The 19,323-nt window shown below is 36.3% G+C and overlaps 1 protein-coding gene across 7 annotated transcripts in view; it reads right to left on the bottom strand.

Annotated features, from left to right (window-relative positions):
- Positions 1-19,323, bottom strand: part of PDE4D (phosphodiesterase 4D) — a 358,961-nt gene that overhangs the window by 15,946 nt on the left and 323,692 nt on the right. The window contains exon 1 of one of the 7 annotated variants that reach the window (XM_053969117.1): positions 4,446-4,493. The exons of the other annotated variants lie outside the window; for them this stretch is intronic. Coding sequence (XP_053825092.1) covers positions 4,446-4,493 — 48 coding nt within the window. Of the gene's footprint in view, positions 1-4,445; positions 4,494-19,323 lie in introns of those variants that run through there. 7 annotated transcript variants of the gene reach the window in all.

Genomic DNA, 19,323 nt, shown 5'->3' with positions numbered 1-19,323 from the left:
ACCACAGGACCAAGACTTTAATTGACATGAAAACTTCTGGACTAAGCAGGAGTTTAGAGAACTGTTTTGATTTTTCTAATTATCTGACAAGGCCTTACAACCGTCATTGCCACGGAATCAGATGAAGCTGAAGACCATATGCAGATCATCAGCAGTTGCTGATGCAAAACAATAATGCTCTTTGAGAATATTAAAAAAAATCAAACATGAGAGACAAACAGCAATCAAGCTATTCAGGCATTTTTTTGTTTATACTCTGTTTCACTGTATTGGTACATTGCTCAGTCCCCTTACATTTCATAACTTGCCTTTTGAGGAAAAAAATCCTTTTTCTAAGAAAACAGCAATCAAAACAGCAAAACCAAATTTAACCCTATTATTTTTCCCAGTTTTACCTATTTCTCAAAGATTTAATTTGGGCCCAAGTGCACCCATGCATAGTAACTGTTTCAAAGATCCACGTCTTACACAGCTCTGCACAATTACTTTATAATGAAATTTGCCTCTCACATGGCTCCCACAAGTTCTTATTGCCAGCCAGAGAAGTTGGTTACATCAGCCAACACTGTTTTATTTATCCAAGAAACACCCTTAAGTGCATGAAACTTAGCTAGAATCAACAATCTCATATTGGAAATAACACGTTGCATGTTATATTCTAAACAAGTCAAAGAGAACATAAAACCACCTTGTTCTTAACAGCAGTATATATTAAAGATGATATTTTGAATAAGAATTTTAAAAATCTGAATGCCATATACTTTCCAAATTCAAGAAAATAAATCATAAAGATCAAAACTCTTGATATTAATAAACATTTAAACAATACAATTTAATTATGATATTGTGAGCTCAGCATGGAGAGGAAGCAGAGGTTTTTGGCTGATCTATGCATATATTGTATTTTTGTCAGAAAGAAAGATTTTCACACATCCCACTAGGCATTGTTAAGTTGGAAAAATGACACATGCATCGCTTTGGAATATGACAGTCCTTGACTATATCCTTAGAAAATCACCCTGAAAATGAACTGGCAATAAAATGCCAATTAAGTCAATTATACAGTTCTTCACTGCCAAATACTGATGTCAGAGTAATGGAGTCATAAGCTCTTTTCTAAAACAAATCCTGAAAATATTTCCTTAAGCAAAATTTTTAAATTTTCATTTGTTTCTATTTATTTTAGATTTTAATCTCAGCTGGGGTTAGGGGGATGGGGGAAATAAGACAACAGATACAACAGAGCATTCAAATAACATTAAACACAAATACAACAGAGCATTCAAATAACATTAAAAATGTTTCTAAAGTGAAAAGAGTAGATGTGCACCTTTATCTTCCTTTATAAACCTAAGAAATCTTCTGTAGCAAAAACTGTAATATATGAGAATAAAGGTATAATACATTAATGATAATGAACTGAGAACGATTTCCTAAATTGTTTTAAGTTCCCAAGAAGAGGTTTGTTGTTTAGGTCTTTCTGGGCTAAAGCCCAGTGTGTGCACATCTCTGTAGCTATATTACTACTCTCAGCCTAGGATAAGCATACATGGAGGAGTTTTTTTGAAAAATAAGATACTTTTCTGATGCCACAAAGACAAAGACAAACTTTTGGAATAACCATGTTCCCAGATGGCAATCAGAGCATTGATACATTTTTTGGAAGAATTTCAAGGTATGTTAGAAAGAATCACCAACTCCAAGATCCAAATAAAGTTGATTCATGGCCACGAACAAGTTTGGACCACACGCTTTATATATATATATGGGTTATTGTTTACACTTTAGAAGATTTTACAAATTTTCTATAAAGTTCTTGACTAAATAACAAAGAGCTTAAGTAAAGAAGCAGCCAGCAGTTAGTTGTGTCAAGAGGAAGCACACAGAACCACTCTTGCTGTAGACTCCCTGCAGCAGCAGGGTCACTTCCATGCAGGTTTTCTGTTCCTGTAGAGAAACCTGCTGCATCCCGGGGACTGTAAAGAGGCTGTCTCCAACACAGCCTTTGGCACGAATACTGAAGGTGAAGCTAGAGTTAGAAGGCAGTCCATGGACCAAAAAGCCCAGTCCTGCCTGGCCTTCAGTTTGAGCATTTATCAAGTTCCAAGTCCAGTGGAGGCTAGAATAAAAATGCTCAAGAGTGACAGGGGACTCTCACAGCACTGGCTCCCAAACCCACAGGGCCAAGATCCAAGTTTCAGCCTTTGTGGCTGCCTCTTTTCTAGGTAACATTTCTAAAATCTTACATGAAATAGAATACAATCATGGAACATACTATTAATACTTGGAACATTCAACTTACATGACTATGTTTTGTTTCTGAAATACCTACCTATGTTATTTTTAAAATATACTTGTATCTCAAAAATAAACTAGATATATAAAATATTACTAGATTTGAAAAGCTTGTATTCTACAATATAACAAGGAATTTTAAATAAGTCAGCCTTACAAATTAACATAAGGCTTCTGTCTGCACTGCTTATCGATGCAAAACTATCTTTAATTTTAGCAGCATTCTAAATACATAAACAGCATTCTTAATAGCTAAAGGTTTGTGTTGGAAGCCCATGGGATTAATTAGTATCAAGGTCAGGCACTGTTTTTTATAATGAGCTACAGAAAGGCAGATATCCCTAAGGCTGTCATTGTGATAGAGGTGCTCATTTTTTTCAGTAAAAGATACTCAACAAAAGCCAGGGATAAACATTTTCCAAAATATAATTCACAGGAGATAAAGTACAGCCTGAAGCACACAGAAATATGTGTATAATAAGGGATAGAAACATATACAGTGTTATATCTTATATTACAAACAATGAGAATAAGATACATCTTTTATATTACAATCTGAGAATAAGATATATCAATCTTCAGAATTTCATAAATTCTCTACATAATTGTTTTGAATGTCACAAAGAACAGAACGTCTTTGCTTCTTCTCGCATTTTTGCTCTTACAAAAACACTGTAATAAAATTGTGCTCAAGGACAACTTAGCTTAGTAACTAAAATCATTGTCTGTAGACAGTATAGGTCACTCTCTATACAAAGAACATTTTTTCCCCACGTGTACTCAATTACACCTACCATGGTCTCTGCTAAACTTCACTTAGGAAAAAAAAAAAAGTCTATGAATTCTAAAGGCTAAAGAGTAAGAGTGAAGTTTAATTTTTTGTTTTTTTAACTGGTGATTGAATTTTTCTGATTTAGCAAGAGGAACATGACAACAGCTGCCTAGAAATGGAGGAAATACTTTCTAGTAAATTACAATAAATTACTTTTAGCTGAAATGCAAAGTAATTTCATCTCATTGTTTTGGCAAACAAGAAAGTAATCTACCTAGCTAGTATAATGGGATGAATTTCTTCACAGATGACTGATCAAAATCCTTGGTAATATTTTGTAACAATTCAGCATTAGCTGAAAGTACTCATAATTGGACATAATCAGGCTTTGCACTTCTATTTTAAAATACATATATCTATTGTAAAAGTAGGTATTAATAAAAGAAAGCATAAGAAATTCAATTGTGTAAATATAATGCTCGTGCTATTTTTAGTCATTTAATTCAACATATGCCTTATTTAGTTTAGGAGAAATCAGAATTTCTTTAAAGCAGACTGATTTGGTACCTTTATTGTATGTCAAGCACAGGATAATTTTTTTTTGCATACTCAATAATAATTATAAAAGTATAAAAGCAGCAGCGTTTTTCTTAAGCACAAACATAATTTTTTAGGAATAAACCAAAGCTCAGATGTGGTTTTCTATTAAGTGGATTTCAGTTCTGTGTGTTGACAGGCACACTGATTTAACTCTTTAATGCTAAATTTTCCATAAAAGAGATAAAGCTTATTGCATTTTCTAGCAGTATTGCTATTTCAAGCTAGTTCACACTGCCCCATGTAACAATATAGATCAGTATTAAAAGATGGCACTTTCCAATTTTTTAATCAATAAGCTGTCACACTCACAGAGGCTACCAAAAATGCTGTTGAAACACAGTGTTCATAATTTCACCTTTCTTCAGCTATTAAAACCAGTATGAGTCATGCATCCACCCATTATCCTCAGCTTCTTTACTCATGCTCTTTTCTATTGTATAGTATCTCTGTTTTGGGGTATTTGGCATTTTAAAAAAACATTTTAATGGCTAGAAATACAGTTTTGTAGAAACCTTTTTCTGATAGAACACAAAACTGTTCTGAATTTCTTTGGCTTTAGACTTGGTCTAATCATTCACTGAAGTAATATTATTTTAAAAGTCCCAGCACAGTTTCTAAGAAAGACTATACTGTGCAGTTCATTCTTCTTGCTGAACAAAGACTTGTCTGATTTTTTACTTCAAATTAATCATATCACCCACAAATCCTCATGCGATCCAGTGATCATGCAATCATGCACCATAAATCAAAGTTCTTAAAAGGTAAAACAAAAACCTACCTTTATGTAGCCCCAAGAAACTGAGAGTAAATAGTTTGCCTCAGGCATTTTTGATTTTTTCTATACTACCAATCTAAGCTATCAGTTCTTTGCTATCTGACACTGCAAAAGACTTCCAAGAATCAAGATTTTGTCTTCCCTCTCCTAATTCTTTTTGCTGGTCTTCAGGTTCTCAGCAACTGTGTGCTCAGGACGCATACTGAAATGAAATCCAACCGTGTGGTCTTCCGATTGTATAAATGCCATTTATGAAACTCCAAGCATTCAGCGGCAACGTTGAAGACACATATTGTACGAGCTGAAGAAATTTCTGAAGAGCTAGGGATATGCATATTTCCTGAACACCAGGATTTAATGAATAATGTATGTCAAGATGCTCAGCTGCTCAAAGACTTGCTCTATCAACAGCTACCAAATAAGGACCTGAAGAGGAAGCCACAGACAGTGGCAGCGATCCCTCCCATAGAGCCATACTAGCAGCCAATAGTGTGTCACCCTAAAATATATACATCCGCAGGGCTGGTGTCATGATGTACGGTAATTTCCCGTTGGCTGATTCTGGGGACTCTCCTAGGCATGGGATGGGATATTTCTTTTTTTCTTTTTTTTTTTTTTTTCCCTGACAGCAAATGCCCTTTCCTAATGGCATCCCTGCCTGCAGCATTCACATGCCATTCAAAAATAATTGGGCTAAAGTCTCGTCACTTCAGCAGCATTTACCAGTTTTCAACAGACACACCATCCAAGCAGTCAAAATTAGTATTATGCATACATCTGTCTGGATTGCTTAGTGGGTTTATTTTTTCATATGGAAGAAAAATATATTGTGAGGTGTTTTTTTATGGGGAAGAAACCCAACATAAATAGATCTATCTTGTTTCTTGAGTAGTTTATGATGTACCTTAAAAATGAAAATATTTGGCTTTTATGCCATATACATTAAAAACTGATCTACTTCAGAATATTGGGCCAGGCTGCTAATGCTTTTTTATTTAAAGAGATAAACGCAGTTACTATTAAACTAAAGCAAGTCACATGTCTTACAATTCCCAGTAAATGTTAATTCTATGGAGATGTAAAAAAGTGAGATAAGAGTCCTCAAATTTTCACTGTATTTATTCAACTTTTGCTTTTTGCCTCAGCAGATTATTATAATCAATTACTACTATACATCATTGAAAAAAAGAAGGGATTAATTGAAAGTGGAGTTTGTCAGTGAGCTGACTCAAGCATTAAATAAAAGATCCCACCATCTGCCACTCAGAGACCAAAACTTGAAAGGAGGAATATATTATGCCCACGGCAGGGGGGGTGGAACTAGATGGTCTTTAAAGTCCCTTCCATCCCAAGCCATTCTATAGTTCTCTGATTATCTTGCTCCACTCTGTGCAAGCACATGCATTACTTCAGCAAATTTCTGAGTCTTTTTGTGTCAAAAGCAAGCGAGAGTGACAATGGGTAAATGCCTAAGGACAAGCTGAATGAGGTGCAGCATTCAGCCTAATCCCACACTGCTGATTCATTGGAAGATGCTGACTGAGAATGGTCATAAGAGAGGTTTTGGCTGAAGTAGTCAGCAACACTAAGTGCTTCAAAAAGAATTGAACTTGTAAAGATCAATAGGGCAAAATATGATATCAACAAATCTCTTCCTTACAGGAGAGAAACCTAGAGCAGTATGAAAACTGGGTACAATCAACAGATCATCAGTATTTAAAGTATTTTCATGTGGAAGGCATACTGTTTGCCTTAGAATAGATAATATAAAACATTTCTGACACATTTTAATATTCACAGTTATACTTGGTCTGAATCTATGAAGCTAAATGTATATAAAACAATTGCGTTTTGAAAACAGACCTGGGGTTACTAGACACTCAGCAAGACATTAAAGAAGTCAAAAGGTACTCGAAGAAAATATTTCTCCTGATTCTTCCAGCTCAACTTCATAATGCTGAATATAAATCTTCTCTACATCTGTGTTTCATTGTCTTCCTATCATCCACAAGAGAGCACTGCTGCCACCTACCCAGCATCAACACAGACCTGGAAAAATGATGCCTTTCTTCAGGAGGCAATTTCAAGCATGACTTAGAAAATGGTAAAATAACTTTTGGCTACTTTAGGAATTAAGTGGGTATGAAATTTTGTATGCAAGAGGTTGTATGAGAAGACATGAGAAAGTCAAGATTTAAATATTTTTTTTTCTTACTTTGCTACTAAAGGCTGCTTCCTCATGAAATATTAACAACTCTTCCCCAAGAACTGTTTCCAAAAGAACTTGATTCAGATAAAAACATTTAAAATGTCTGGTATGTAAATTATACCAGCTGTAAAGCATGTAGTAAAAAGTCATCAAATTTTTTTTCTTCCCCACTAATGTATGAGACACAGATATTAGTCTTTATAAGAATTATAAAGGGTTACAGTAGGTAGAATTTATTGAAGAATGGTGTTTATCAAGTTATTAGCTAGGTAATTTTGATATAAAAAACAGGAAAAAACATTTCCCTCCAATGTAAGTATACATTACATCAATTCACTATAGTTCCATATTAATTATACTGATCAGCAATTACACCTGATTCAGACTGCTTATTACTGACTTGTATTATTTTTTCAATACCCATAGTCTCAACCTCATAAAATTAACGATTGCTGTAATAGAATTTAATTGTATGACTTCACTGAGTTAGAAAGTATGCCCCCTGACTTTGGCCATATGATCTTAGATGAGGAGAGTCAGGAAATTCAAACCAGCTATGATTTACAAGAATAGTTTTGGTTGATTTTCCTCCTGAATTCCCAGGTTACAATCATTGTATAACTAGCTTTAGAGGAGGTTATGGTGGATAGATGAGTACATGGCAAATAGCTGCCACTAACTAAATACCTAGAGGAATTCAAGATAAGAAAACCAAAATTTAGAGATTCTTGTTTTTTGTACAAATATACATCCATGAAGATAAAACATGGGGGAAGGAAGGACATAATGACATTTTCTATAATGGTTCCAATCAATCAGAGTATATGGAAATGGGAAAGGTGTAATTTGAAATTATAGTAAGTGAGTAATAAAATAATTCAGGGAAAAAAAAAAAAAAAGCAAGTTTTTAATGAGTACTGCTATGTGTTTTGAAAGAATCAAGACAATGACCTTGAAAGACTCAAAGATGATGAAGTCCCTTAACAACCTTAGCAAATGTTAGCTATTATTTAATCAATGATTCTGGACAACCTTCTCCAAAGAAGTCATAAAAGTAGGTGGCAGAGATCCCAGGAGCTGCAATGTTCGGTTTTAGCATACTTTTAAAGACTTTAAAAATGTTAATTTGTGCTAATTAAAATTCACAAGCAGGATGGATGGGTATGTTCAGACCACTTCATGAAACCCCAGTCCTGGGTATAATGACAGAAGAGCTGATATACACATATTCCATGTTTTTGCTCAATATAGAAGTGAGACTTAAAAGAGCAATTAATGCCAGTCAGTATCATTTATGTGTTTGAGCATGTAATATTCTTATACAGTCATAGAGCATTAGATTTATAACTGTAAAATATTCTGCACCACTCCCAATGTTGAGAAGGCACACTGAGTGGGCTAAGAATCTGATTATAGACTCATTCCTAATGGTCATAAACAGGCTGTTTTCATCTAATGGGACTGTTTTAAGTAAGGCCTTGCATTATTTGAAACTGTTTTATGGTACTAAATTTCTTTGTTGGTGATCTGCAATTCATCACTACCATGAAGATTTCCAGTGTAAAAATTTCCTGAGAACAGAAACAACTGGGAGGAGGGGTGGTTCATGGGATAAATTGTGAGGATGTGAAAGTCACCACCAGCAGCCTTGCTTATTTAGAATGTTGACATCATTCATGTAAACTACAGTTCAGGTAATTCAAGGGGAAAACAAAATACAGTTCAGGGAATTTAATGTCTGCAAGGACACCCACCATCAATAAGGAACACGGTTCACGACTAGGTAAACGACACTGAAGAAAGCAAGAACCCTGCAGAGTATGTAAAGTCACAACAGGGCATTTCATGGTGATACTGTCACCCCCTAAAACCTGTGTCTTCTGTGTCTCTAAATAAAAAGAGGCTCTAAGCCTCTTATTCTGGCAACATACATAATGGAACAGTGCATAGAGCTTTAGTGTATCTTTTCCTAATTTCTATTAAGTGCATTGTGTAGGAAAAAATACTTGAAAATATTATTAATGTGACAGAGAAAATCTTCTGTAATAAAATAAAAACCTCAGTCTATTTAACTTATAAGCCCACAGCTAATGTGGAGAATCATGAAAATAAGAAAACACAGCACACCAGACCTAATTCTCTAGCACAAAGGAAGCAACAAAAAGCAATGGAAGGCAGCTGAAACTGCTTCAAACCAACTGGGCTGAAACCAACAAACACTACAAGATGACATAGGGAAGGTCAGTGGTACCCTGGGTGTAGTAGGAAGAACATTGCCAGCATGTCACAGAGGGTGATCCTGCCCCGTTACTCAGTCCCTCACCAGGAGGGCTGTGTCCAGTTCTGGGCTCCTCAGGACAAGAAAGACATGAGAGTCCTGGAACAAGTCCGGAAGAGGGAAGCAAAGATGATTTGGGGGCTGGAGCATCTCTTTCACAACGAAAGGCTGAGAGAGCTGGGCATGTTCAGCTTCAAGAAGAAAAGATTGAGAGGGAACCTCATCAATGTATGCAATATCTAAAGGGAGGATGTTAAAAGGATGGACCAGGCTCTTCTCAGTGGTGCCAAGAAATAGGACAAGAGACAATGGGCAGAAACTGATGCACGGAAAGTTCCCCCTGAACATGAGGAAGTACCTTACTATGTGGGTGACTGCACAGGAACAGACTGCCGGAGAGGCTGTGTAGTCTCCCTCACTGGACATATTCAAGCACCATCTGGACTCAATCCCATGCAATGTGCTTCAGGATGGTTCTGCAAGAAGGTGGGACCAGATGACCCACTGGGGTCACTTTCAACCTTATATTCTGATTCTGTGATTCAGTTGCAGTACTTTTATGAACTGTCACATGGGAGACTTACCACCTTGGTCTTTCCTACTACAGGTAAGTGATGGGTAATACAAAAATGTACTTAGCTTTGAGGGAAGAAGAGTGCTCTCAAATGCAACCCTTAGATTGACTATGAAATTGCACTAAGAGCATTTTGAGAGATGTCTGAGCATCAATTCTGAATACAAGTGTGCTGGACGTAATGCATATTGTCTAGTAAACAGCAAAAAGTAAAGCAAAGAAGTAGACATCTAAGCATAATCACCAGTTTTAGTTTTCAAGGTTTGCATTACAAACAAGAACAGATTGCCTGAACAAATTCTATATGCCAAATGAAGAGCCTTTGAAAACATGAAAAACAAGGCCTGTGGCAGGTGGTTAGAACTAGATAATCTTTAAGATCCCTTCCAACCCAAACATTTCTATGATTCTATGATTTTTAGACTGATCTTCACACATCAGAGAACAGCAATAATCACCCATATCAAATCCAGCTCCTACTCGTCACAAACGCAGAACTGTTTTCACAGCATTAGCCAGCTCCATCTGTGAGTTGTGCTGGTATGTACACCACCAGAAAGCTTCCCCACAAAATGGAGAGTCTACTCAGTGCTAGAAGACCACAGCAGAAAAGAATGGTCATTTCATCCACCAAGCAAGAGCACGTATCAGCCAAAACCCAGAGCCGGAATAGAGGAAGCAGCAGGACAGCCAGAGAAAAGAAAACTAGGCTGAATCAACTAGCCGCACCAAAATCCTCTGGGTTCCACATAAGAATCCAGGCTAGGACAGAAACTGTAGGATTTAAGTAAAAAGTCCCAGAGAAACAATTAGTAATTTTACAAATATAAGAAGTTGTTTCAACTGCAGCAACCAGCTGCCACACTGGTTGGTGGGGGGACAGAGAAAAAGCATGGGTCTTATGCTGATATCAAAAAGAGATGAACTTCACTGGTGGCTGACAACTGATGACAGTAAGTGGAACACATCTCCAGTTCTTCTGAAGGAAGTTTTAAGTGTGCTAACTGTAGCATGATTATACTGCTGTAAAAAGGTTTTCTTGAAAGCCTTCTGCCTGTCAAAATTACACTTGTTAAAAATTACAGAATAGTCTATGCAGTATCATTTTTCAGATATTTTTATTTGGAATATATAATTCTTATGCATAAAATATAAAAATGTTATGTTGCTAAACAAACTGAGATGACGATGTTCTTCTGAACTATTATAGGGAAAATATGTAGCAAAACCCAGAAGCTAAGGTGTTTAATAAAGAGTAAGGTTCCCTTATTATTTTAAATTTAACAAAGAAAAAAAAATTAATACATTCTGATAAGATACGTAATTCAGTGTTTGTATTTACTGCCCTCTAGTGATAATAAAAGCATTAGCTATGAATATGTAGGAACATGAAGCTTTTTTCAGATCATAAATGTCACAACATAGCTCACTAATTTTCAACCATACCAGGGCAGGGTCTTTACAGGTATTCTCTACAGCTGCAGCATTTTCAATAGACACTTGTGAGGAATTGTACATGCAACAGAAACAACACCTATTTCAACTCTTATTTTGGGGATCACTGTCAATTCTTTAAGACACAATATATACTAATCATTCTCTTGAAAGTTTTCCACATAACGACAGAGTACATGTGTATGCAATAGTCTCTAAAAAACACCCTACACTATATGGAGTTTAATTTCAACAAATATTAAACCTTTTACAATATTCTGCTATGTATTTATTTCCCCCTGACTGTAATCCTATCAAAACTATGTAAATTACAAAGAAGCTACTGTTAAAACATAATTTAGATCAGAGAAAGGTCGGCCAGGGTGTGACAAGCTGTAGTTATGACAGCAGATTTCAGGAGACAGAAAGCAGTAACAAATAGTTCAGGTGGTTATTGCTCTGACAGAATATTGGCAACTGACACATCAATGATCCTAAAAACGCAGAATTGTATGAAAACCTTATTTCTATTTTTTAATGTAAAATGCACCCTGCAAGTAAATAAGCACCCTGTATTTACCATAACATAGCCATGTAAGAAGTTTATACCAATATTATACATTTTTGCACATAGCTATATCCAGGAAAAGTGCAAAGAGGTGTAATACTTAATTCAGAGAGCTGCAATGGCACACTTATCCTAAGACTGATACAGCTATACCACTACAATCCCAAACAGGGATTCCTAGCTCATACAGAAAGCTGGTTTGCTATGTAAGAACAAACCTCAGCTTTTTTACAGGTATTGCTGGATTAATCTTACTTCTCCTGTATCATGGCATTCTTATTTTAATGATGTGTTCCTACTGCAGACCTTGCCAAAGTCAAGCTTTAACAGTTCATCAGAAATACTGCTGAATGGTTGTAATTTCACCATAAAAGAAATGTGTTTTTCATCCCTCTTTGTACAGCTGTGGGGAAAAAAAAAAAGATTCCACATTCAAAACCAGAGATTTGTGGAATATGAAGTGATTACTAACACTGCAACAAGCTCAATACAGCTCTGATAAACATGCCTTAGCAAATGCCCACAAATCACACACTGTAGATACCAACATTTTGAAAGCAAACTGCAAGTTGTTTCATGCAATTTTGTTGGTTCACACTCCAGTTCTTATTAAACCATGGGTGTTGTATTTCTTATTAAAATGTATGTGATAGCATCATTGTTCTTTCAAGGAAGAAATGATAATACTCATTTCAATGTGTCCTTCATACCTTTCATTTGATTATTTATTTAGATGCTAGAAATATGCTCCACACCTATAGAGATTCACAAAATAATGAACATCTATTCATTTGGAACAAGAGAAACAACTAGTCTCATCCATTACACCCTTGTCTCATGCATATAGAGAAACAAAACAAAATTTCATGCTTGTTTTTCTGTGGAAGTGAGCATTTCACCTGAATGCCTCTAGGTAAAATTAAGCAAGCAATCACAAAACCCAAGTGGTTTCCAGTCCCACATTCAGGCGTACTGTGAAGTTGGGTTTATGGCTCCACATGAGGGAGATGGAGACATGATAACATAACCAGGCTAAAGGCAGCTCTGTAGTTTCCTGAATAGCATACTTATTACCACTGTGATTTAAATCCCTCTTACAAGAAGTCTCAATATTTGCATGAGGCAGCTTGTGGTACGTTTCATTACTCCTTGCCTATAGATACCAGAGATTTGCCTCCCATGCTACACACAGAAACCGAGTGCCTTTAGGGTCTTTGCTTCTCACGTGGTAGTGACAGTGCACGCTGGGTGCTGCTGCATTCCGATCACGTGGACTGGCTCTGCTCCACTGTCTGGTGCTCAGCTAATGAGCCATGAATGAGTTCACACAGAGCCAGGGCTTAGCAGGTTCAGACCAGGCCATGCTGGGAGATGTTGGCCAAACACTGAGCATGCGACTCACCCACACCTGACAGTGAACACTCCTTGCAGTCCCAAGCCACCAAGTCCCCTTTTGAGATTCTTCCACGAATGCAGACCTGCATCACTCCATCCCAAGAGTGTTTTGCTCCTTCCTACTCCATAGTATAGGTTGTTGTGAGACAGATGTATTAACTCAGAACCATTCTTGTGCTACAAGGCTCAAACCTCACCAGCTCAGAGTCCATGGGCTACAGCCAGAAGCCCTTCCAAATACAGCCATTTTTACACCAGGTTTTAGCTACAACAGAGCTACAACTCACACAACTCCTACATCTACTAATCTCCAACACAGTTATCGCAACAGTAGAAATTTTGTAGGGGTCCTCTCACCTGCATGAATTTCTCTTCTTTTTGTGAAACTAATCTAACACCAAAGCAGGCACCATGAGTATCTTAAGTCATTTGAGTACAAACTACGTTTGAGTATAAACATACACATTTCTCATTAACGTTGTAGAAATGGATTTTAGGTGGATTTTAGTCATCCTCCAGGGGTATTTTTTCAATATTTTTATATTATTCACAACTGACTGTTCAAATGTAGAAAATGCTTTTTTGCTAATTTTCTACAAGAATTATTGTAGAAATATTTTATGTATAATTGTATTTCATGTTGCTCCTGAAAAACATCAATTTGACAATAAATCCATATTTCCAAACAAACCGTTTGATAGTTAAATCAATATTTTCTTTTAAAATACTCCAATGTGGCTTGTATTTAGCAGTTTCCACTGTGTACTGTAACACCATACAGTAATCCCCTTTTGCAAACACTGCTTTTATGCATGGTTTATAATCACTTAATATTTTGTACTTAACAATCATTAAAAGTACATTCATAACAAATTAATATACTTTAGCTTTGATAATTTAGTTCACTTATGAACTTACATAGCACAGAAAAGCCTTAAAGAAAACTTCATTTAAAATTAAAAACCTCTGTTTAACCAATGATAACCCATAAATGATTTCTTCTTTTCTGAACACTAAACTGATGAATCTTGTCATTCATACAAAATTTGAAGTGAAAAGTAGATTAAAAAACATGAAAGTAATGTTGCATACTGAAAATTGATTAGGCTCCACTAACTGAAATCCAACATTAGATTGAGCTATATTCTTTGAAGGACTTGCAATATGGATACAAAATGCACAGACATTATTAAAGTAAAAGACTGTCTATTGATCTTTCATTATTATTAGGCATTTTAACAGGAAACAACGTATTTTTCATATTTCAGTCTTCTTAGATAGGTACTCTTATGTCTCTATAAAAATCATCCCTAATTTGAAAAACATCTTAAAATCACACAAAACCAATAAGGGCTAAATAGGTATGGCATCATCATCTTTGGCTCACATTTTCATTAGTTAAAAAAAACCAACCTGGGAAACTTTGCCTGCTTTTTTGCCCATTTACATGCAATATTTGGAGCAGCTCAAAAAGCTCTGAGCAGCACATGAAACACCGGAAAGATCTCGGCAGATGCAGAAAGACATCAGCCTACACAGTTACATGGGAACACATGCAGAAGCCGACTTTTGCCCTGACAAGGACAGAAACATTAAAAATGCTCACAGTCTTTGTCTAAATAAGTTTTCTCCAGTCTTCCAAAGAAGCTCCTGTGTAAAAGCTGATTCTATCAGCTCTTTATCAAAGTGACAGCAATGACAAATAAAACTAACTTTGGGTTCCATTCCCAGCCTGATGAAATAAATGTAAAGATTCTCACTAGCTCCAGCTAGTTGAAGTCACACAAAGTTTTCAAATATCCCAGGCAACAGGAGTGATGCACTGGTACATCAGTCCTGCCCACCCCTGTCCAATGCCATCTTTTGTTCAATCTCCAAACCAGACAAAAAAAACCTGAAACCGTGTAATAAATGCAGTTCATCCATGCAGGACTGTAAAGTTAGCCAGGAGTTTATGCCTCATTTAAGGCAAAATCCATTCAAAATGATATGCAATATTTGATAACTTCAGTGAATATTTAAATTAATTTTCATACTCATTTCATAAGATTGATACACCTATATTGTTAATTACTGCTTAATTTACTGCTACACATGTAAAAATCATAATCCTAGCTTAACAAAAACAAAATGTTGAACCAAAATGTTTCTCATTTTTAGATTGTTTCCTCTGTGCATTAGGTGGTGAGAATTCCCAATATTACCCCATCCAGTGTAAGCACAACACATACTTTTCATGACTAAAATGAGGATTCGCCTTGTCTATTTTCTAGTGCACCTCTATATTTGTCACCTCGTATTAAAATACTAGTATAAGTTCCTAATACCAGTTAAAGTCACACGTCTTGATTAGAAAATTTTCTGAGAGAGAAAGGCCTATGAAGCAAAGCAGAGTGATTTGTCCAAGTCTGGAAACAGACTTCTCAAAAGACCCAGGTAGTCAAGAAGTACAAGTCAAAAAGGATCTTATCCCTTCCAGGGCTGCTACCTATGAGTCCATAAGCAACAATCAGCAGACACAGTACAGGTCAGTGTACTGTGTATAGTGTACTCTCACCATTCAATAACATTATGTGCAACACCCAAAGGTAAGACGCAGGATGTGGGGGTGAAAAGAGATGCTGGAGAACACAAAAGATTTGTAGGCAGCATGCTATTTCACAATAGCCAAGACACTGCAGAAGGAAACAAAGAAAAAAACCAAAACAAAACAAAACAAAAAACCCATGTAACTCTTCCCTCAAGAGTAATTAAGGCACAGTTTCCTACTTAGCCACATGATTGAAATGACAGGTTGTAATAAGATTTAAAACTCAACATCTGTCCTCTCATTTTGCCTCTGATCAGTAAGGCAGCTTTAGTTTTCTACAACTGGGACATTTTTCAAGCTCTTATAACAATTTCAAGAACAAACCAAAAGTGCCTACATACATCAGCATGCTTTTATTTACATGACATCTTTTAGATCTATACAATCTAAAAAGACACATGAGCACAGGAGTAGTATCTAGCTGAAAAGACAAAACACTACCACATAGTTATCAAACTATTTTTCCTCCTGCAGATTTATTTTATCCTAACAGCACAGTTTTATTTTGTATTATCATTCCTATAACCTATCTATCTTTCACAGACCTAGGAAAAAAAATCAAATTACAGAGGTATATTCCTGACCACAAAAAAAAAAAAAAAGGTTTAGCTTCCAAATGCCAAGATTTGTTTTTGCACAAATTTTTAGAGCACTTTATCATCTTATATTTAAAATTTAGCTGCTGCATTTTTAAAATAGATGTATGTACAGAAAGCTGTGCTACAAATGCCAAGTTCTGACTACATATCAAAAACTTCTTCATCCTGAAACCTTTTGAGCAACAACCAAAATGAGCTGCAGAAAATCCATCCCGGCTAGAAAATGCACATCAGTTTTTACTGATGATAAGAAAGGGGTGGGGGGTGAAAAACTACCAAATTTCAAAATGTAATCTTACCTGGGTCCAGTATTTAGGCAGGCAAAACTTTGCCCATGCTTCAGAGTACAGGAAAAATGTCAGTCATTTTACTGAGAAATCTAGGTATTGGGCTTTAAAGTTTATGTAGCCAAACAGATATTCAGTGATTTGTCAAAAAATTAATCACATTAATAACTCTAGTACTAAACATGCTTTTAAGTTCTCCACCTGAAACTTCCATTGCAAGCAAAAAAATAATTGTTTTTAAGGCATTCTTACAGATTTAATTTCATTTTTTGTTTTTTTAAAACTGTTTTCCTGAAAGGAGTGCATAACAGAAAGACTCTGACAGGTACACGTAGAATAGTTTTGTAAAAGCATCAAGGATACTTTCTGGCTTCTTGCTGAGACACCATAGCCTACACTTACTACAAAATGGCACACTCATCTCTGCTTGTTGCTTTGGCCACGGCATAGGTCAGGCTTGCCATGGACCTGTTTGTTTAGGACAGGCCCAGGCACTTCCTATCTTGGTGCCTGGATCAGCAAGGCGAACATTCACAGCAGCAGCAGTCACAGGAGCTGCCACCCTCTGCCGAGGAGATCAGCAAGCAGCAGAGGGCAGAAATGCAGAGGAATCGAAGCACTCTCCCTGCAACACCAAACACAAGGTCTGCTTTGACACATGTTATATCTCATGCAAAAAAATGCATCTGAATTAGGCTGAAGAACTACTTTTAAGCTCCAGTTCTCTGCGGCAGAAGTTGAACAGGGCTAAGGCTAAGAGGGAAGAATCCAGATAACTACAGGTTTAGAAAGCCAAATAAACACTGCACATTGCAAGGATTCAAGTATCTGTCAGTCCCCTGGTTCTGAGATGCTGCTATTGAATCTCAAAGAAGTGAGCAGGTTTATTCAAATAATAAGAGCTCAGTAAAGAAACATCCTTACAAATATGCTCATAATTAACCTTCAAATATAATTATTTTATTCATTCATTCCAGCAACCAAACTGAAAACATTGATTCATGTGTACTTCTAGAGGAAGTCCCTTTGTGCATGGGGAAAGAACAGCCAAAACCAAAGTGTTGGAGACTCTCATAACTACTCATGCATCATTTTTAATGTATCAGGGTGTCCCCATTGTACATGTGGTAACAAAATCACCAATGCCACTATTGTGGCCACAAACTTTATCAACAGTAGCCAAGAATCACACTACTGCTGACATACTCAACAACATCAACCACATGTAAAGCCAGCAGTAGTACACCTGCATAACCATTTGCAGAACCAAAGAGTAATTTTATTTATTTATTTTTTAAAGTTATCAAGTCATTAAAAAAACAAACTCAAATGTTCCTTGTATTCATTATTACTTATCACAGTGCCAATAAAGTTTGGCAAACACATCAACTACTCAAAATATTATTACATGTGTAAAAGAAGTTTGTTTTTTGCCTTGGCAATTTTTCATTAAAACATACTTGAAGATGCACAGGTCCACAGTGTCCATCCAGCAGCCTGCTTTTTATTTGTTTCTGTTCTACAGACTGTTTTCTACTCTATTAGTGAAAGAGCACTATCCTGCTATTTCTTTTTTTCTTACTCTAAGCTCTACTGTGCCTTCTACTCAGAGTTGTGCTACTTTTTCCATATACTAGAGATGAAGTTTGTAGAAATACTACTAAAGAGCATAAACTAAATAAAACCTAGGATGCTTATATTTCCTTTGTACTGATCAGCTCTGAAAACAATCAACTGCTTTCTTATGTCAGCAAGTACACAAGAATCACATCCTCACTTATTAAAAACTGCTCTTCATTTCGATGATCCTTGAAGCACCAAAGGTGGGGGGCAATATATTATGAAAAGTCATAATTTCTATAAAAAATAATCCTTCCATTTACATTTTACAATGCTCAATATAAACCACTACACCGGGAGAGAGTAGGAAAAAATATCTGCCACCTTCATATCTAGTCCCTGCAATTGAAATACCTTCTTAAGTACCGACTGGTGCAGGGGTTCCGAATCTATTGACAGGTATTGGTATAGAACAAGAGAATTTTATTTTATTATAAAATTCTACCTACCCAGTTTGGAGTTCTCTTCTTAGAATTTGATTTATGGTAACTAAAGCAACTTTATTGCTATTCATTTTACTCTTGGTCATTAGAAAAAGACATCTCTGTCATAACAGCTGATTCTGGATCACAAACATCATGTTTTTGAAAATATTAGTATCTTAGCTGACAGTGTGAGGTTGTCTGTAACCCTGGATAAAACTACTGCATTAAGGCTGTACAGTCAATCTTGAACACAAATCAGATAACCTGGTTTAAATACATTAACGCCTGCTTTTACAGGTCCTCTAAATCACATAAACAAATTCAATTAAAAACCACACATTTTTACATGCATCAAAAAATATTCCTGGACTTACACATCTGGGTAAAATGACTGACGTAGTGGAATGGTTAGGAGGTTGAAGTTAACTGTACGTATTTCCTGTAAGGCTTGGCTGTTTATTCCAGAATAAAATTAACATTGACTTCATTTTGCATAAACCAGCAGCAATTCTGAGTGGAAGGTTTAGTCGATGGTATTGTCTTGCTGTAGGATCTTATACAAGTATTCAACCTTGAGCAATTCAAGCTCATTTTCATCAGCTGGCCATATGTTAGTGGACTACAACTTAATAAAAGCAGCAAGCTGTTTAAATTTTCTAGTTTCTAGAGTATCTTGTAATCAGGCCTGACACATTAGCTTGATTTAATACTGCTCAACTGCTGGCGATTGTAGATGGTACTGCTGTCTGTGCAGTTCCTTTTCAACACCTGGAGCAGGCAAACAGAGAGAACAACAGGCAGAACTTGAAGTTGCCCTAGCACAGCAATGCCTCCCTTGGCTGTCGACCCGACCCAGATGAAGCAGCAGTCCCCCACGGCAGCACATCATGCCCACCAGGCAC

Source organism: Vidua chalybeata, chromosome Z (genome assembly GCF_026979565.1).
Source record: "Vidua chalybeata isolate OUT-0048 chromosome Z, bVidCha1 merged haplotype, whole genome shotgun sequence".
Taxonomy (NCBI): Eukaryota; Metazoa; Chordata; class Aves; order Passeriformes; family Viduidae; genus Vidua; species Vidua chalybeata.
This window is presented reverse-complemented; position numbering and strand designations above follow the sequence as displayed.